This window comes from Bombyx mori, chromosome 15, assembly GCF_030269925.1.
Source record: "Bombyx mori chromosome 15, ASM3026992v2".
Taxonomy (NCBI): Eukaryota; Metazoa; Arthropoda; class Insecta; order Lepidoptera; family Bombycidae; genus Bombyx; species Bombyx mori.
The window spans coordinates 8544689-8566909 of NC_085121.1; the positions used below are offsets into that span (position 1 = coordinate 8544689).

General features: G+C 34.4%; 1 protein-coding gene across 16 annotated transcripts in view; it reads right to left on the reverse strand.

Moving 5' to 3' along the window:
* Mmp1 (matrix metalloproteinase 1) overlaps positions 1-22083 on the reverse strand; it is a 43638-nt gene extending 21555 nt beyond the window's left edge. For 6 of the 16 annotated variants that reach the window (XR_001139811.4, XM_012692253.3, XM_012692251.3 and 3 more), the window contains exons 1-2: positions 21708-22053; positions 12358-12663 (exon numbers count right to left, since the gene is read on the reverse strand). Coding sequence is in view for 15 of the 16 variants with exons in the window: in XM_012692253.3 (XP_012547707.1) it covers positions 12358-12516 (159 nt within the window). In the remaining variant the exon portion in view is untranslated. 16 annotated transcript variants of the gene reach the window in all.
* Between the last annotated feature and the right edge of the window lie 138 nt (positions 22084-22221).

Here is a 22221-nt window from a genome sequence, read left to right on the forward strand (position 1 = left end):
GTGAATTAATATTCATGTAGCGGCTTTTAAGGCGTAGTAGAATAGACATGTGTAACAAAAGATCGAGGGCTGTTTATCCTTAGCTAAACGATTACAATGTACGCCACGCCATGCGGGCATTTGTGATTGCGTTCATCGCTCATACTTATTGTTGTATAACGACTGACATTAACTGTGATTTACGTACAAACGTGGAAATGACAATTTTTGCCCTGCGGCCACGACACGAACTCTATGTCATTTTTGTAGTAATATTTCCTAGGGTTTTCACAAGTCGTGGAAATAACAGAAAGACAGTTTGTTAATCTGTTAATCTAATGTAACCATATAAATAGGAGATGTATGGAAATGGTAGTGCAAGGTAGAGGGGGAAGAGGTCGACCGAAGAAGACATGGATGGAGTGTGTGAATGACGATATGAGAGAGAGAGAGGAGTGAGTGTTGAGATGACGGCTGATAGAAGAGAATGGATGAGAAAAATTAGCTGTGCCGACCCCACCTAGTGGGATAAGGTGAAGAAAAAGAAGATAAACTGCATGTAAGTATCTTTAAACTTCGCGTCAAATAGAAAGAACAGTCGTATCAATCCATCCACAATCAATCCTAAGCTATTTTATGAACTCAGATTAGAAGAAATACTGTCTATGGAAACATCTTCCGCAGTTTTCTCTATATAATGACGCTAGAGCACAAACTATATTACCTGTATGAACCGTTGGCATTTGGCTGTTTTTTTTTTTAAATAATTTCTGAAATTGTCGTTTTTCCCGCAATTTTGAAAATCTAGTAACACAAACTATGTGAAGGTAATTTTTATTTAATTAAAACTGCTAATTCGATCCTATTTTTTTTTAAATGCATACACGTTCTTAGGTAAGCAAAAAAGACTGTTTTCTTTAGGAAGATTTTTACATAAACGCTTGTAAAACTAGTAAAAAAAACAGTTCAGCACTTTATCGAGTTTATTTACATACAAATTATCAATGGCTATGGTTATGGCATATCCGGCTATGGAATGAGCTCCCCTCCCCATGAGGTTTCCCGAGCGCTATGACATGTCCAAACGAGGCTTGTGGAGAGTATTAAGCGGTAGGCAGCGGCTTGGCTCTGCCCCTGGCATTGCTGAAGTCCATGGGTGACGGTAATCACTCACAAGGTCCGCCTACAAGGGCAATAAAAAAAAAAAAAACGATCTGCCTGCCACAAGAACATCATGATTCCCCAACTAATCAAGTATATTCCAGTATACGCTTTCGTCATTCATATTTACAAAACATTGTTTCCTTTTGTAAGAACAAAAGCTGAACTTGTTGCGGGTTTTGAATTTTATCAAGCCGTGCAACTCTTGCAACTATTTCCGCGAAAAACATCTGCAGCTCGATCTTTCTGATATATCATACTGAGAAATGATGCAACACGTGCAAGAACTTGTAAACACATACCAAAACTGATTCGGAACTATATACAATTGAAATCATTCTTTTCTCTTAGATTTAATTAAGCTATTAACAAAAATCTCTCTTTTTTTCAATGACGAGAATACGTGTCAGTTGTAGAGTGAGCCCATCATGCCTTTTTATGTCCTAAAATACATAATAATGTGTTCCAGTTTGAAGAATAGCCGTTATACAATACAATTTAACGGCCGTCTGGTGTAGTGGTAAGTGACATGGTCACTACACAAGGGGGTCGCGGGTTCGAATCCCGCCAAGAGAAGATATTTATATGATAAATATAAATGTCTTTTCCAGGGTTATGGATGTATATTAAATATATGTATGTGTATAATAAAAATCTTACATTTATATCCGTTGTCTGGTACCTGTAACACAAGTTCTTTACGAACTTATCACGGGACCAGTTAACGTGGCGTGGTTGTTAGTAAAATATTTATTTATTATTATAATTATTAACTGAGACTCTAACAGCATCATATATCACGGTGGCTAGTGGCTTCACGTTATGATAACCATAGGCTCCGATAGTCATTTAACAAGAAGGGTTCCAAGCTCGACATTTACGTTATAAAAAAGCGTGTACTAAATATACGTCTTGCGCCACAGATAATAATTCGAACTATTTTTTATAAATCATAAAACATTACAAAGTAGGCATATATAAAATAGTGTTCAATATTTTTATCGATGTAGACAATAGATTATGATAATGATAGAAAATAATCACACGAATGATCATTTTCCTCATAGACCGAACTTGCAAAAAAACCATCAATCAATTGGAAATGCAACGTCTTCTCGAGAACTCCAATGCTAACAGCCAATGCCCACGCGACGTCCTGTTTTGATATCTATAGTATCTCTGTTAAAACTACATATTATGGCATCTTAACTAGATAACATACCGAATTGTTATATATTCATGTTAAGTGTTATGTGTTAATATGTTAACGGGGCTGAAAAGTTTTTTGTTTGTAATTAAATATACGTGTAACATAGCTGTTTCGTTAACATGAAAAACTGTCGTAGGTAAGTTCATTTTTATCGCATCATGAAGCCTAAGTCTAATCTAATTCTAAGTTGAATAAGTATTCATAATTCATTTTCTATTCTAATTTGAAAGATTGATTAATTTATTCGATGATATTGTTTCAATATTGGTCCAAAGAAAGAAATTGATTTATAATTAAAATAATCTACATCAGGTTATTGTTTTGATTAATATTGGCGTAGTATTCCAATGTGCATTTATGAATAGATTCCTGCGCAAGTACATACCTGAGGGGTTAGTGTATGTTTTCACTGCGCCACATCCAACTCGTGGACTTGATTATTTTGTATACAACTGTTTTTTCCGTGTCTTAATTAGATCACATGTATTAGTTATTTATTGCCCTATTCGTGTTATTTACTGTAACGACACAAGGAAGTACCTACTTACTGCGCACATGAAATTTTAATTTACACATTGACATTCATAAAACGTGACCAAACCATCAGGTATCAAATTGGATTAGGAATCGTTTGTAGATCAAACCTTAAGAGTCGAGTCACATCATCTATCTATCTACACAAATAATAATGAATGTTTCTTGGTATTATTGTCCTTAAAACATTCATAAACCGATTTTCTCATTGTAATGAAAATTTGTGAGGTTTTTGGTAGTACTTTAGGAAAGATTTCTCGCATAGTACGACCAACGATAGACAACAAGCCTGAAGTTTCAAAAAACATGTTTTTCAATCAATTAGACACTAAGTTAGGTACAGCAGAGTATAGCGGGTTTCACTAGTGCTGCAATAAATTTCTAAATCTATTCGAAAAGTAGAAGAAATTCTCATTTATAATATCATTAATTTATTGTAATCGAAAATAAATAAAATTATATTAACTATATCCGTTATAAACTTTTCCGTATTTCATATTTCCTAGATATATACAATATTGTTGGAAAGATATTTGCTACTTTTGTTTTTTAATTTCAAGGTTATTGTTAACATTAAATTGAATATGCAATTTCGAAAAGGGCACATGTCGCATATTTTGTCAAATACGTTTTTTCATATACATGTAGTTTTGAGGCTTACATAGACCCATTTTATAATAATTCCAGTAATTTTCAATTGCTAATTAACACTAAAATGTATCTCAAAAGTAAATATTTTAAATTTTACACTGCTTTAGAAAATAATCAGTTTTTTTCATTTCCTAAAAATTTTACATTTTCAGAGATGTGCCCTTTTCGAAATTTCATATTCAATTATTTTCGAAGACTCGAATATTTTACATAAAAAATGCGAGATTAAATTATAAAAGTAATTTTAATTACGTCATCGATTCGCGAAAACTCTAAATATAAATTATATATAAAAACTCGAAAATCTTATATAGCCGCTTTTTCAAAAACTATTTCAATTCATGATGCCATTAAAGCAGTTGACTGGTATCCTAATATATATATTTTTTTGCAATACAAACAATAATTCACTCGTTGTTTTTAATATATTGCTTCGATAGTTCTATAAATCTATAAATTACATCTTCAAGATGAATTGCCCGAGTAAAAATGAATGGTAATCGATGTCAATTACGTAATGTAACAACATGTTTGTTTCTTTGATTCCGTTTAACTTGCAAACGATGCGTAGTTATAGGATTTCAAGAAGCTGATTCATATAACAGTTCAGTGATTAGTCGCCGCAGTGCCTAATGCAAAAAGCATAGCATCATACTCGCGAACGAATGTAATAGCCGCCAGCTTGCAAGTTGGTCACATGCGTCCGACATAATTACTCTTGCAATTAATTTCAATTACGGCTCGATTATCAAAAGGCTAAACAGAATGTATAGCGTGTGAGACACCACTTTTCTATAATAGAATGTATGTAACGTTTGTTTTTATTTATTTTTTATTTATTAAATCGTTACGATGAGCAAGCCCTTTGTCCATCACAATCACGTTTTTCACGTGTTTAGGGAGACATTATCTCATTTTTCAATTTCAATAGGCCGAGTGCTGATTACATGTCAATTGCGCGTGATTCCACACGTGTGCATCGCATTTTGTGAACCAGGCACGACGTTTGATTACGGCGTGACGTTGACGTTTTATACGGAAAATTTTTGACCCACATAATAATTAATAGGACAATATGAATTCTCTATTTAATACTCCTTTTATTGTTACTGCAACGCTTTGAATACTTTTTCAATTTTCGTGGTCACAGACGACAAGTTGTCTTTTTTCACTTTATAAATTCATAAAAGTAGTTTTAATTATGTTTACGACTCGGGAAATCCGAAGAAAATACAATTTCTTTCTCGTAAAATTTATGGATACACTTGGATACATCGAATTGTCGTTCACTTTTTTGAAACATTTAACCTACAAAATTTAGGTTAAAAGCTGTGCAATTAAAGAAATGCAAAAGAAAAATCTAGTCAAAATGACCACAACGAACACAAGGGAAACAATACAGTGTAGTGATTAGCAAGGCGGCTGTAGTATGAAGGCCGCCGGTACTTCCTATGTGCGTGACGCGCATGCGCAGACGCCATCGTCCTGCTTGACTACTGACTGCACTGATCACATACACACGTCCACCGAATTTGACATGTCATTTCAAAGTTCAGAAGTCAAGGATGTCGTATTTCCCAATGCGATGTTTTAAACACGAGTCGTTTTTTTATGAACGGTGTTTTACCACTACCGTTATCGAAATAAATTACCGTATTATGAGACGTGACCCGGTCAGTTTTTGTCTGTGCCAGTGTCGAGGCTATATTCTATTGTCCTAGTGGCGCGCACACGCGTTCTGTTCCAACGTAAATTTATGTCATCGACTTCCTTTGTGATGCTTTGTATTAATGAGATAAGACGCTATAGTCGTTTCGATAGCTTTGGTGCATGCTATCTTTGGGCGCATACGTTTGCCAGTAGTTGATTATGAACATGAAAGACAGATTAATAATGGCAGCGTGACTTGTTATTGGTAGGGTTTGTATCTAATCGCAAGATTCTCGGAGTAAAACGTTTCAAATCAACACAACGTAAGCTTGGATTTGCTCCTATATTACGGAATGTCAGATTAAATTAAAAACGTGCACGGATCTATACAAGTATCCTCCAAATTATTGATGATAGTAAAAATTCGTCAATAGAAATGTTTAGTTTCTTTTATTGTTCGAGACTTTCACTAGAAGTTTCAAGGTAGAAGCCAAATGCCAATCACGTTAAGTAAATAAAATCTGTCAACGTCTATAGTTCACGGTTTTTGCTTATTTTTTAGGTAAGCTATAAGGATTTATTTTATCCTAACTATGCTTATAACGATATTATTATTTTACCATAATTCGTTTATGTTTACAATTCTAATTTAGAAACATGAATATAAACAACAGAATAGGCTTTATTCAAGAAGTTCATTGCTCTTTTAGAGGGTGAAGGAATTTTATGAGAGATAACCGCTGAACGTTTCGTACATGCATAGAATTTTTATAATGTATTATCGCATAAGGTAGAAGTGACGAAACAAAGAACTCACGAGCCCTCGGCAATTTCTGTTCGAGCTATTGTTCTTTGACCGAGCCGGCGGCATCGTTCAGAAGACACTCTATAAAAGGATACGTTTATCATAACAAAAACCTGCTTGAAATAGCAGGAAATGCCTTACCCATGACAATGTGGCTACCATCAGATTACCATTAGCCCACGTGCCGCTGAGGACAATGACATTAATGTAACACCAGACACAATCTCCTTGACAATTTCGGGGTATGAAATGATTTCGTGACTGCAACCGATGTGGTACGCTTGAAGCCGTGCTCACTCATCCGTATCCCTAGTAACGGTTTCTGCATTTCAATACTTCGTTTATCGGTTTGTTACAAATTGAAAACACGCTGGATATCATCGATTAGATATGTCTACAGTCTTTTTTTTTTCAATTCAAGGACATCATCATTAATTAAAACCGGCTCTCTTATAAAAATACTTGTTTCTCTTTCTCAGTATATTTATATTGTATCGCAATGGTAATTATCTATGACGCGTTTAAGTTCAGATCGAGAAGTAATAATGCAGATGACGCGAGAATTATATTACACAGAGATCAGTATTTTCCTTTCTAAATGAGTCATATTTTTGTAAGCTGCCATCGCCCACTCTCCTTTAAATTATCACAGATTGACAAACGCGTTTAAATCAAAATACTAATAAAACTTACGTGTAAATATACATAAAATGTACAATATCAATAATGTTTAATCAAACATAATTTTTACCACAAAAATAAAGCAACGTATTTTGATGTGTGACAGCCAAAAAGTGGATACCGAGGTGCCTCTTGACCTTAACTTCTTGCGACAGAAAACATTAAAGTAATATATTTACACTTGAAATGCCAAATAGAAAATACAAATTAGTGCTTTCAATGTCATACGTGATGTTAGACATAGCAGCATAATTATTGTGACCCAATTTTCTTAACACATTAAATTTCCATATCATAATTAAGTAAGGGGAAAATCGAAAACAGTTACTTCATTGAAGTACACACATAATTATCGAAAACAAAGTATATGAATTAAGTATACACTTATTCACGTAAGTCATAAGTAAGTGTTCAATTAAGGCATTCTATGACCTAGAACTTGACGGCGAGCAAGCTCATAACTGGTTCCGTGACTCATGAAGTACCACCTTATTCCGTGAAACGGTTACAATTTATACATTCGTTGCTCTCGGACCCCATCGAGACAATAAACTCGCATGACACGTTGATGTGACTCACGCGAACGTTGAATTCGCGGTGGCTAAGGACCCACTTCTCGGTAACTAACAGTCTGATAGGTGAATCTTTATGGACGTTTTCCTAACAAGATAAATCACGTACGAGATCATAATAAAACAAAACCGACCGTATATTGTGTACCTATTTTAAGCTTCTTATAGGGAAATTATCACAGGTGATCTACGTTCTTACTGGTGGTAGGACCTCTTGTGAGTCCGCACGGGTAGGTACAACCACCCTGCCTATTTCTGCCGTGAAGCAGTAATGCCTTTCGGTTTGACGGGCGGGGCAGCCGTTGTAACTATACTGAGACCTTAGAACTTATATCTCAAGGTGGGTGGCGCATTTACGTCATAGATGTCTATGGGCTCCAGTAACCACTTAACACCAGGTGGGCTGTGAGCTCGTCCACCCATCTAAGCAACAAAAAAATGGTGATGTTTTTACGTAATACCTAAAGCTAATGGATTTAATCTAGAGGTATTGATTAAGCGAACTGAAGATAGCATAGTCTGTTATTATTAGCAACAATGTGTCAGTGGTAATTAAAATGAAATTGTGTAATTAATTATTATTAATCTAAATTCCGCTCTTCAAGCCAGAAGGCATAGTTACTTCACCCTGTACTGGGGAAACTGTAAAGGCCTCAGGGCTACCAGTAATCATTCAATAATAAAAAAAAAGATCCTTCACGACAACTATAGGCTCTAACAACTATAGCCAACTCGTGTTGGCTCTCAAGTCCCACAACATTTCGTGTCATTGTTAAGAGGAAAGTGAAATAATAGATTATTATTTATATGAATGAATTGATGAAGATTTAGTACTCGTATAATCGTAACACAGATTAACAACACTAAGGGTGCGTCTATAATGAATACATGGTGACTTAGCTGACAACGGAAGCGATAGACGGGGTGTACAAGAAAGGGTACCGCGAGATGTGTTAGCGTCTTAGCGTTTAGATATTGTTCAGAAATGTACAGGGAGCTGATATTTGTCCTGAAAGGCATGTGTTGAGTGCTGTGTATGTGCTGTGTTAGAGTTTAGATATTGTTCAGAAATGTACAAGGAGATATGTATCCTGAAATGGCATGCGTTGAACCCAAGATATGGCTTCCACGAATTGAATGAAAACAGAAAAAACGTTTGTTGAAGTATTACTTAAATTTTGCAAAATAACTCGCTTTGATTAAATTACATTAATTAATTCACTATTATTATTATTTATTAAATATACCGGTGATTAAGCAGCCATAAATGTTTACCGAAGCCCATAGATAACGTGAATGTCGCAATCAAGTGAGATATAAGGTTTAAGTCTTAGTGAAAATAGACAAGGTGGTGATATATAAGTGGGATATCGGTACTTTTTGGTTAATTCACACTGGCACACGACTTTAATTTTTAAAAGAAGAAAATATAAATGACAGATATAAGTTTGACAGAACGATGTTACGAAGATGTATGTAGTATTTTTTTGAAAGAATAAAAGATTTTGTTGTTAAACTAAATATCCACTAGATTTCGTCATACCATCCCACATCTTTTTGGGGGCTCGTCCGGGATACCGTTCAGGATGTCGTTCGGTGATAAATCACAGTGGATTGAAGAATTTTTACAGAGATAAGTTGACCGCTACCAGTGCATTTACGTTGTGCATCGAAGACTTTGAGATGTGTAAAAATAACGATTTTATGATGAAGTATTATTGATGAAGTTTTGTGTAACGTTATTTTATGCAAACTTATTATGAAGATTACATAAGATTTTTTACTGAAGATTACTTAAGAAGAAAACTTATTCTGAAAATTATAATTAACGACTGCTACGACTATTTACGAGTTCAACGAGACGATTATCTTTTTTTTGCATAAAAAATTTATACTGTATTCGAAAGTAAAAAAATGGCTCCTAAGAAGAATAATGATAGTGATGAAAGAGAAGACGTTGAGGTGCATATCTCGTTTCGTGATTTGGAGCAGTCCATGACACCTTTCACCGGAGATGATACTTACCCGATTTCGGAGTTTTTTGATGAATTTGAAGATGTTGCTGATTTGATGAAGTGGACTAAAGTGGAAAGATTGATCTATGCAAAGAAACTTTTGGGTGGAACAGCAAAGCTATTTTTAAGATCTATTGGTAGAGCTAAAGACTATCCTACTTTGAAGGAAGCCCTTATTGAAGAATTTGGCCCTAAGTTTAATAGTGCTAAGATTCACAAGAGCCTTATTTCACGAAAGATAAAAAATGATGAAACGTTACAACAATATTTTTTAGTTATGAAAGAAATAGCAGTGCATGGAAGAGTAGATGATGCTGCTTTAATGGAATACGTTATAGATGGTATCAATGATCCTGAATCTAACAAAGCAATTTTATATGGAGCTACAGATTTGAAAGATTTTCGAAAGAAGCTAGACATTTACAGTGATTTTCGAAAGAAGCTGGACGTTTACAGTGATCTTCAAAAGAAAATGAGTACACTATCATATCACCAGGTAGTTCCGCAAGTAAATTCAGATGCAGGGACAACGTCATTAAGAAAACCGCATTTTAAAAGATGCTATAACTGTGGTGATTTAGACCATCAATCCCCCGGCTGTACAAAGGGCATTAAATACTTTAAGTGTAATGGATTCGGTCACAAGGGAAACGAATGTAAGAATGAAGTTAAGAAGTCTTTAATTATTCAGAAGAAAAACGAAGAAGAAAAAATCCCTTACAAGAAAGTGTTATTGAATAGAACAGAGATGGTGGCTTTGATCGATACAGGTAGTGACGCGAATCTTATTAAACATTCAGAATTTGAAAAAATTGAAAATAATATCCAACATTATGACAAGAATTCAGAAGTTCGTCTTACTGGTATTGCTAACAAAGAAATACTTATCAAAGGTGTTTTTACTACTCAGCTACATATTGATAATGCTGTTACTGATATCAAATTTTACATTGTGGAAGATGATATAATACCTGTAAAGCTGATCATTGGCAACCCCATACTGCGTGAATTCGAAGTTAAGTTTACAAGAAATGGTATTGTAATGGAGAAGATACCACTTTGTGCTATTGTTGCAGAGAAGGACGAGGTCAAAGAAGACTACAAGAAATTAAGAAAAGAACATTACAAGAAGTTAGAGACAGAAGATTATAAGAAGTTAGAGAAAGAAGACTGCAAGAAGTTGGTTAAAGTACCTTACCAGAATCATTTGACACAAAATAGAATACTGTACAAAGAGAAGAATGGAAGTAGTTTTATCGCTGTACTAAAGAAGATGGAAAAAGAAATTATAAGAGAGAATCATAGAAGAGGACGACTAAAAGTTGAAGATTGGGAATGGAGGAGGTCCGATACATACGACTAGCCTTGTTAATTTTATTAAGCTATGAACTGATTCGTCTGAGGCAGACGAATGGGTAGGAATGGCCGAGTGGGATATCGGTACTTTTTTGTTAATTCACACTGGCACACGACTTTAATTTTTAAAAGAAGAAAATATAAATGACAGATATAAGTTTGACAGAACGATGTTACGAAGATGTATGTAGTATTTTTTTGAAAGAATAAAAGATTTTGTTGTTAAACTAAATATCCACTAGATTTCGTCATACCATCCCACATATATATCTACCCGTGTGGGCTTCCTTACCACCACTATTTACGCAAATTATACGTTAGGCCCGCACTATCAACCCATCCTAATGTTTCGACGGGGCGACGCGACGGTTGTACACAGTCATTTAAATAGCTGTGTAAATAATAATTATGGGACACCTCTAATGTGCAGCGTTATTATAATTTAGTGTTTTTAACCCATAAGGAATACCCACAATAATACATGAAAAATTCGTTACACGTAACAGTACGTGAACAATATGAATTAAATTAATATGTAACATTAAAAATATGATTAAAACTAAAAAATAAAGCATTAAATACATATAGATTTATTATAATGCTAGAATTGGAAGGGTTTTCCTAAATGGTATATCAAAGGATATAGGAGTCTAGAAATGAATTAGGCTTTCGTTTTTCTGACAATGTTTTCCTGAAGTTTTGTGAAATTAATTTCGTTTTTAGCTTAGAGAAATTAAATGAAAACGTGTAATAAATATCTTCACAATGCTTTACTATAAGTACGTCAATAATTATGCTATCTTCAATATACCGATATATGCTCCCGATTCAAAACCTCCTCTTTATTATCATTCGATATGGTTTCATCAAAGTAGACGTGGTAAAATATAAAATTTGTGAACAGTGAAATTATATCGAAACACAAAGTATTCATGAGAGGACATCATTAAATTAAATAACTATTCGATGAGTCATACATAAAAATATAACGTAAATTAAAAAAAAAAAAATACAAGATATAGTGACGTCATGTCCATTAAAAAACGATAAATACCAGCATACGGACTCAATATACCTTGTAGGTACCGGATCGCGTTATGAATGAATCATTATTACGCGCATGTTATTACGCAAACTAAATCAAAAGACAAACAAACTCCTATCGAATGGCTGCGAAAACCAAGCATATTATCTTGGCCGGATATTAAAGTTTTATGAATGAAACATACTATAATCACTCACGAGATACGACACTACTATATAGTATCTTTTACACACACAGATACAATTAGTTCCGAAACAAGGGGGCGCCGCCGGTAACTGCCGGTGAACGATTCTCGGAAATACTGAGTCAGATAAAATATCTGAACACAGGTCATATCTAATTTCGAAGAATAAAAATGTTAACTAATTATTATGCGGACGGATATCGATAAAACCTAGCTTAGTCTTTTATTCGGATACCGAATCACAGTCTATCGTTTGAGTCATTACAGAGACATGTTAAAATCAAAACATTTATCTTTCGGGTTTGCTCTTGAAACGATTATAGTTTCATTAAAAAAAACGGATTTTGTTTGACATTCGTAATAAAGACATTTTATGTGTGTGGCAAAAATCAAATAAAGTCTTTTGATAATGACCTATTTCGCTTTGATATCTTTTGTTTATCAAATGCAGAAAAACTGAACACATGTAAGTATTTTATGTGTTTGTAAAGTGATTAGGTTTGAAGATACTCACCGTCGCCTTATCTGTAGTACCGAAGGTTGGAGCGGCGCTACTCCTCGTGAGTAAGACTCCGGCAGCCGCCACCGTCCATAGAATCCTCAAGCCGCCCCTCATAGTCATCATTGCCATAATGCCCCTTGAAATTCCTTTCGTATTCTTAATTATTCTCATTTCATAGACTTTATTTTATCGTTATCAAAAAAAAACTTGGAGGATATAATTACATTACTCTTTATCTAAATACTTGATAATTGAGTTAAAATTGTCTAAAAATGATATGGATTTGTCGATATGTTCAAGCACCGTATGTGATGATTTCTGAAACAAAGAAATTTGTTGGTTAGTAAAAATTCAACTGTATTTATTTCTTCGTCTTACTTACTTAAGTCTAATTAAAATTTATCGCGACTAAAAAAATATTTAAGGCGATATAATAAAGAACATCTGTTATACACTTCACTTGTATCATGACTCAGCTTTGTGGTTCATTAGCTTTGCAATTGGTTAAATTTTATTCCACATGCACTAATAAAACCAAACCCGGTTGTGCTGTACTTTTATGTTGCCTCTACTTGCATGCCACCTTCTTGGTATCAGGACGAAAATTATCCCTGAAGTGCCAAGCTTCAAGTCAATCAGGAAAGCGATGTTCGGATCACAAAGAAACGAGCAGATATACAGAAATTTATTTTTCATTCATTCAAATATTAGATTAGTATGGCTTTGTTAGATAGATAATCTGGTTTTACATGTTGTCGGCAATTTTCTTAGGTCATGACGTCATTGATAATTATTTATCAAGGCTCAAAGATAATGTGAAAATCGCCGTCCACATTCAAACATGAAGACGAAGTCCAACTCATTCTTACTTCGCAGTAGACAAGCAAGATTTAGTTTACAACAACATTTAAAGAAAAACAGAGTTTTCTTAGATAAATAAGCATAGGACACAGCGAATTAAAACTTTCAAGGACCGACTTTTAAAGAGCTGTACAGAAAATATTTTTATTTGAAGTAAATAAGAATGTGTAATGTATATAATAAATTTTAGAACTGGCATTGAGTCTAACGATGGTATGAAAATAATTATTAATCAAGTGCTAGTTATTTATTTGAATAAAATTACTTCACCGTATTATTAAATATGAGTTATATTTAAGAGATAAATTAATATCGTAACTGTCGAATCTATAGGATTTGCTATCTTATACTTTTCTGTCCATTTTTCATGCATTAATTCGTCCAATGCTTTTAAAACTAAAACATATACTAGACTAAAGAAGGCTTGTAATAATAGTACATATTATCACACTATTGACGAAATATGCGCAACTCGACTTTCAGAATTTTATTTATTCTTAAAATAAAGTATTGTATTATATTTGTGATATTTAATATCCTCACAGTGATCTGCGTAGCATTCGTGATTCACATTTTTTACAAAAATTATCTACTTAGATCGAAATACACAAATAACATTAACTGTCTATGCATCAATTTAATTAAAAACTAGCATTAAAAATCTCAGCGTTACGAAATTTGGTCGAACGCTTCCTCGCTACAGATAACGTAATATAGGGCCAATACGACGAAGAGCTAACCCTAGATTATACAACAATGTACAAAGATCAGCTACATATGATGTCATCTGTCATGATTGGTGATTAACGTGACTTGGTGGACTTTTTGGCGGGAACACGAGGAATGAAGTTGTGTGATTTGTTTTATTTTGTCTATTTAGTGTTTCTTCAGGTTTAAATGTCTAATAACTGTGATTTATTAACTGTTTAATATCTGTGAAAGTGCACAAATGTGGGAAAATGTAACAAAGCCGCTGGACGTAACTTCTCGGGATCCTCCAAAATGTCCACTGAAAAAATCTCAGTAAATGACCACCATTTTACTGAGATTACATATCATCTCATCTCATTTCATTTAATTGACTTGGTTGGGATGTTTAGATGTTATTTAGTAATAAAATATTTCAATCATTTACGTATAATAAATATGGTCTAAACTGGTGGTAGAGCGTCTCACTAGTCCGCACGGCTAGGCACCACCACCCTACATATTTCGGCCGTGAAGCAGTAATGTACTTCGGTTTGAAGGGTGGGGCAGCTGTTGTACTGTAAAAACTGAGACATTAGCAGTCATATCTCGAGGCTGTGGATGTCTATGGGCTCCGGTAACCACTGAATGCCAGATGAGTCGTGAGCTCGTCCACACATCTAAGCAATAAAAAAATAATCTAATCAGCATATGAATTCAGTTGTTAGTTTTAAGAGCACCTATAGTATTGTATTTTTTTTCTTTTTAAATTATTTTGGTAATGGTGTTATGTTGCCTATTAGTGTTAACGGATCGCTACTAGTCTAGGGTTCTACAAAAATACTTTAGTGATCTCTGAACTCCTCGTTAGGGTGTCCATCAAGCCATACGACATCTCCTTCTACAAATGGGATTTGAACCAGACTTTAGCGGTAGGTACTGGCTTGGCTAAGTCTCTGGCATCTATTGACGATGGGAATCATTTACCGGTAGGTGAGCCATTGATTCGTTGGCAGATTACAACTAAGACAAGCCAACAAAAAAGTAATTAGAAACAAATCGCAATAAAGCGGTTAGTAAAGAACCAGGTCAATCTTACATTACCCACATATGTATCTAATGTGACCCAAATAGAATCAAGCGCGTACAGTACGCAACACAATATTTATCTTTCTATTATCAATCTATGAGATAAGGTTGTTTTACTCTTGGTTTTTGGAAAAAAAAAAACGTTCTTACAGAACTTCGAAGGATTGGAATGTGAATTATAATTTACAAATTGCTTAAATGGGTGGACGAGCTCACGGCCCACCTGATGTTAAGTGGCTACCGGAGCCCATAGGCATCTACCACGTAAATGCCGCCACCTACCTTGAAATATGAGTTCTAAGGTCACAGTTTTTAAAATACAAAGACTGCCACACTCTTCAAACCGAAACGCGTTACTTCTTCACGGCAGAAATAGGCAGGGAGATGGTACCTACCTGTACGGACTCACAAGACGTTCTACCACCAGTAATTACGCAAATTATAATTTTGCGGGTTTGATTTTTATTACACGATTTTATTCCTTCACCGTGGAAGCGAATCGCGAACACTTGTTAAGTACGTATTTCATTAAAAAAATTGGTACCTGCCTGCGGGATTCGAACACCGGCGCAACGTATGAAACGAGTGCACCGGACGTCTTATCCTCTAGGCCACGACGAATTCGACCTACCAAGTTATATTATACAGATTTGTACAAAATAGATTAAGAAATAAAACGGTTTTCCCGTAATCAATACGGTCCTTATTTGTGGCACTATATATTTGTGGTTCTAACGAGCATTATGCCTACATTTAGTTCGTCATTCAACATTTTCAATCCTTTTCCTTTGTGTTATTGATCTAAACGTTTTAACTAAAGAAATCACAAATCAAACAGGGGTGTCGCCAGCAATGTTCCGCTCACCGAAGCGTGTCTGAGGTGACGACGACGCGGCACAAGTTTCACCGACATTGGATCTCTTACCTAACTCCTTTGCCGAAAGATTTTTTTTGTATAATTGATAGAAACTGGCCGTACTTTAGAAGGCACAGACAATCAGAGTGTTCGATTTAAACGAATTTGTATAACGAGATAAGATACTCTGAGATTTTATTTTTTAATCCTAATTGTTTTGCGGCAGTTTTCGAGACATTCAAAGCACTCGTGACCTGAGAATAACTTAAGGTGGGGGGGGTCGCTACGCAGTTTTCTTTAGGGTTTAAAAAAAATTAATCCAGGTATTAAGATAATAATCATTAGCCATAGGATAACATCGTTTAACATGGTTTAGCACAAACAAGTGACAGGTTCGACGATCGCATACTCCAAAAATTTAATAAAAAAATTGCAATTTAGGCGAATTATTTCGATATTTCTCGCAACTATAGGAAAATGGAATTAGAACATATCATATAGACAATAAAATGATCATGTAGTTTTTATAGTTTAACATTCTGAAGATTTCCTTATTTTTAAATCGATTTCATATTAATCATTCGATTTTATAATTCGAAAGTATTTGTTGTACCAATTGAACAACCTCAAATAAGTGTTGAATGATTATTAATACTACTCAAAATTTACAAGGGTGATATTCATTTTTATTTAATTATATATTCAAGAACTTCATTTACTTGATTATATATTAAAATGTTCCATGAAAATAGCGTACGAAATTTACTTTAACAAGCTTTCGTAATAAACATTAAGTAACTGAATTAATTTTGCATTAAGTCGTGTACCGGCCATGACCGACGACTTTACAATGATAGAAATCAAACAATGATCAATTTCTGGAGTTTTTTGTCTTACGCCTTTAAATTTCCCTCTGTTTTTTTCATTACTTAAATAAATAGATACTGGGATCCCAGCAAAGTGAGGTAGTATTTTTGCTATATAAAGATTAAGTAGTACTCTCAAATCTTGAGCGAGGCACCGATATACTGATCTGAGTTCCTACGTAAAAAACCACTCGAATTATATAGCACTCTGATTTGTCATTAGAATTACATAATTAGAAATCATTTAAAATCATTTTGTGCATCAAATTTATGAACAAATATATAGGGTAGGTATTGGAATTATACAATTTATATAGTCGACTCATCACGGCTTCAATAAACTACAAACAGAAATAAAGTCGTCAACGCTCAATGACTCACAATAAGCCAACACATTTTAATATTAAAATATAGACTAGTTCTTTTCTTTTTTGTTATCTGTATAAAATCCTGAAATGTTAATTACAATTAACTGGTAATTCATATTCGTCCAACCCTACGATCGGTATCGGAAACGCATTTTATTCTTATCTTAATGTGAATAATTTTTTATACTATAGACATATAATCGTTTTCAAGATGACTTGAATTTAATGAAACTATTGATCTAAAGCACTTGCAATTCATTTAAAGTGCTTTCAATATAATTTTAATGTACTAATTTAGCAAATTTACAGTTATAAAAAACGCAAAACAATTTTGATACCGCTTAATATCTCGCCGAGATGATATTCTTGAATAATAACATTCCAACACCAAAACATTAACTAAGGATGCTCGGTGTGTCGGCCCGCGTATTTTTTTTATAGTTTACATAACATTTACAGATGAACTAGTTGCATTTAGTTGTCAAGAACGGGTTTACTTATTTATATGTCTGTTTGTGTAATGAAATAAAAAACTATTTAAATATCAAAAGTTTCCCCAAAATCGGTCTAGCGGTATTCACACGATACTCGAATGAACAAAGATATAAATTAAAAATTATCAAATAGACAACATTTTTTTTAAGCCAGTTACGAGTTAAATATCATATTTTTTTAATAAATTCAATATACAGACACGCTTATGTTAAAGATTTATAAATTAACAAAACTTGTTTTCAAATTTCAACCGTTAGTCGCGGTCTCGGTACAGCGTCCTTAGAGGTTCGCAATTCTTAGTGAGTGTGTACACCGCCGCGATGTTATCAACCCAGAGCGACGCTGAGATGCATCTCAATGAATGCCGCTGTGGTCTCCTGGGTGACGTGTGCGCATGACGCGACCCTGGACCGGCTTCCTACTTCCGGATCCTCGCGGGCAATACTAATTGTGTATAATAACCAACTTCGATGTTATACTCACTGGAATTAAATGGTATTTCATTTGAAAATTGTAGAGATGCTATAGTATGTAGTTATGTAGAGCTACGAAAGTTCGAAACAATTTTCACAGACAAATCTATATTCACGTCCAATCTTCAAATTTTTTTAAAGAAGAAGTATTTAGTGTTTTCATAAATATTACACCGTAAAAAAGCTAGAAGACCTCAAACAAATTAAATACTTCAGACGCGCTTATGTGTTCAAAGATTAATTTAATTGAAAAATCAAAGAAAGCCTCTAATAAATTAATATAGCCTGTAATTTTTTCACTACGCTATTTTTCTTTTATTTACGTGTATCAAGCCATGCCAAGCCATGCCAGTTTATTTTTATCGGAGCTCTTTCAGTTGTCAGTGAAGGCGGGGAATGTAAAATATTCGAAATATGGAATTTTTGTAAGATGTATACATTAAATAACTACAAATTAGGCTAAATTGTTTATTTCTAATCATAAAACATAAAAGTGTATCCATCAATACTTGTAATACATTTGGAAATATTGTAAATGAAGTCCCGGAATGTCTATCGAAAATATTCACTCCGACCTATAAGTCAATCTGGATGCGGCAATATTCAAGGAGGCTATTGATTATAATTCCAAGTGTTATGCTTGGTATTATGATGCAGTATGTAATAAATTATAAGTCAGCGTCGAGTTTTTATTGATTACGAAAATATCGCCTCCGAGATCTTTCAAGGCCCCGAATTAATATTAATGCTGAGAGGTTAGGTACCAGTTGTTGGAAACTGGTTCGGAATGCCTACTTGAATATTTTCTAAGATTTAACGTCAAGTAAATGTTTATTTTGTCAATAAGCGAGTTTTAATAGTTGTTGTAAATATAAAACTTTCATGCTGGCTTTCAAGCAACGGCTTGGTTGTGTCCCTAGGAATATTGAGTTCCATGAAATATTTCATCTATTTACCTTCTACCAAAAAATTCAACATGAAAAACGCCTAAATTGAATGAAGACTTGTTGGTTGTATGTTCATAGATTAGATGTCTTTACAGATGAACGCTACAATAATACTAATTAATATTAGCACGTTTTACTGTGACTCATATATGAGTCGACTATTATCAAAGCCGGCAATGTGACTTTTGGACAATTATTGGTAAATCAGAAAAACTAATTATTGGCTTTGTATTCCATTGGCAGTCACAAAACTCTTCTGAACGACATCTTAGATAAATAACAGGTTAAGTATTAACCTTTATTTAATGCAGGTTTTGAACCGTATTCTTTGAAGGAGACGATTATATTCAAATCAATCTGTATCGCCATATCAATAACATTTTTTTGTCCAAATACACAGATTGCCACCTTTGATAATAGACGACTCATATGCGGAATACAAACTTTTGTTGAGATTACTCATGCCACATCTTCATTTTATTATTGATAGTAAACATTGCCGACGGATATCAGTCATGCTTGAGGTACAATCAAGCTGCTGTCTATTCAAATCTATTCCTAGTTGATGGTACTATGCTGAAACCCTTTCTTAGTCAATAATAACAATGGTAAAAAGTTCGAACTTGATCGACTAAATTACGCGCGAACGAAAATGAGCACGAAAAAATAAACCAGACCACTCATATTCGTTTGGAGAAAAGAACATCTTGTAGGTCTTCCACCAAGCAAACATTTGTCGTTCGGTAGAACTTTTATACATAAATACAAGTTTATCTTGAAAATGTCGTAAGAGCAATTTAGGTTTTTGTCCAAATTCTCCTGTTCTATGCTAGCTACCGCTAAAATCAAATATGCTTCGATAACAATCAATTTACAACAGTATACGATAGACGGTTTAGATAATGCTTAGTAAAAAACAGATTGATATAAATCTACTTACATCGCAGTCACAACTGGATCTGGTGTTAATTTGCAAAGATTTGACGTCAATACGGATTTACATACAACTTGACCATTGATGAGTCAGAAATATAGTAAACTTTGAGTTTAGTTCATTACGCAGCCAAATCGCGCGTATTATTAAAATATATTGTAAGGAAATACCCAATACAAGATTAATTATAAAAAGTGACACCAACTTAAAAATACTCGGAATCGTCTTGTTTATTTACAACGGCATAGTTGGTGTTATCAGCCTTTGAGCCTTATTACTCGAGAGATACTAATATGAAATCAAAGTACGAAGTAATATGAATTCGAAATAAGTATGGTAATAAAACATGAATTAATCAGGAGGGTGCAGCGGTGACTCCAGCCGATCCGGGCATAAATGTATTGTTCGATACAATACGACTGCGGATTATTAAAACGTAAAATGAAGTATTTGAAACTTGTATATTTCTTACGGATTCGACGATGCCTAGTAATAATAACCGGAGACAATTTACACACTGTCATCTCACACCAAAATAGAATTCCAAACTGCGAAACAAACTGATTTACATACTTATGGTGGTAGGACCTCATGTGAGTCCGCACGGGTAGGTACCACCACTCCGCCTATTTTCTGCCGTGAAGCAGTAATGCGTTTCGGCTTGAAGGGTGGGGCAGCAGTTGTAACTATACTGAGACCTTATAACTTATATCTCAAGGCGGGTGGCGCATTTGCGTTGTAAATGTCTATGGGCTCCAGTTAACCACTTAACACCAGGTGGGCTGTGAGCTCGTCCACCCATCTAAGCAATAAAAAAACTTATATACCTTTAAATACATACATATACATAGTTATCACACATCCAGACAAAAAGCAAACGAACCTGTACATCACATGAAAGCTTGCCCGTTTTGGGAACCGAAACCACGACACTCTACCTAGCAGCCATATTTGAATAGTGATAAAGAAATAATTGATCAACTAAAAAGTATATCACAAGAATTCCCAACAAATGAGTTCACGTAGAGATCAATTGTTATCAGTGTGATAATATGGGCCGGTCTTATCCGCATACTATCTGATAACGACACTTGCAATGCTCTTTATTTCGCTGTTTACTCCATTGTATTTAACATTAGTTATTGCTAGACAGACAACTCACTCTTTCACCCGGAACTCATAACTGCAAAAATAGGCGGGCTGACGATATTTAACCATGTCCACGCAAGTAAATTGGTTAATCCACAGTCAGTCGGGCACTTAAGCTGTTTTTGGATTATATCACATAATTTTGAAGCATCAACGTTATTCATGAGGTTTGCAGGGCTTAGTCACAAGCGTTTATTATAAAAATTAGTCTAGCGTATCATTACGACAATGTCAGAATAGTGACGGATGACCGTGACACCGAACCGATGTTAATCGATGATTTCGATTTCGATTATTGAGCAAAATTTTCAAAGAAATTAATAGTTACGATAAATTGTAATATGAACTGTGCCTTAATACTATTTTAAAAATATTCGTTAATAACGTAAACTTAAACATTAAAAGCTATAAATCAATGAACCCCGATGATATTTTAATGTAATTTTTTACCTATACCATATCTATGCATACACGTTTTTTCCTATCTATGAACAGAACAGGAAAATTGTAAGGAAAATAAATAATTACCTTTTATGAACAGGTGACTGAAACTCGCTCTACTATTGGTGTATATAAAATATATGCCTCATAAAGTTAGTAACATAAACTTGTATGAATTAGAATTTTCAATACTGACCTGTAATGTTGTTATTGCTTCGTTGACAAACGCAATCCTTCTTAGTCGAAGCGTCGAAATCTTCGAATCACTAACGCGATCACGTCCTTCTTTATTAATATCGAAGAAGTTGATCTTGATAATAATAATAATAATAATAAAAAATGAGTCTATGTAAAAAAAAACATAAATCACAAGGCACCAATAAGTCACCGAATGTTTCGCGCGTATTCACTTTTTTCTTTGCAATTGCACGAAATTTCAAAGAAAATGTGTATGAGATCGCGTAGCGGGGAAGACTGCGATCGTGGCGCCACTCTGTGACACGACCTACCGCAGCCCGCAAGTTTGAATGAGTGTGCGCCGCGTGGTCGGGCCGCTCTTAATATAATCATGCACGGTCGCCCCACCGCGAGCCGCCTAATAACTCAATGCCTCCGCCCGCCCTGCTCAGTGAGTAACTTATGAGTTGAGTTACTTACTCAACTTAGCACTTACTCAACTCACAGCTTTTACTATTACCTCTATTAGCTTT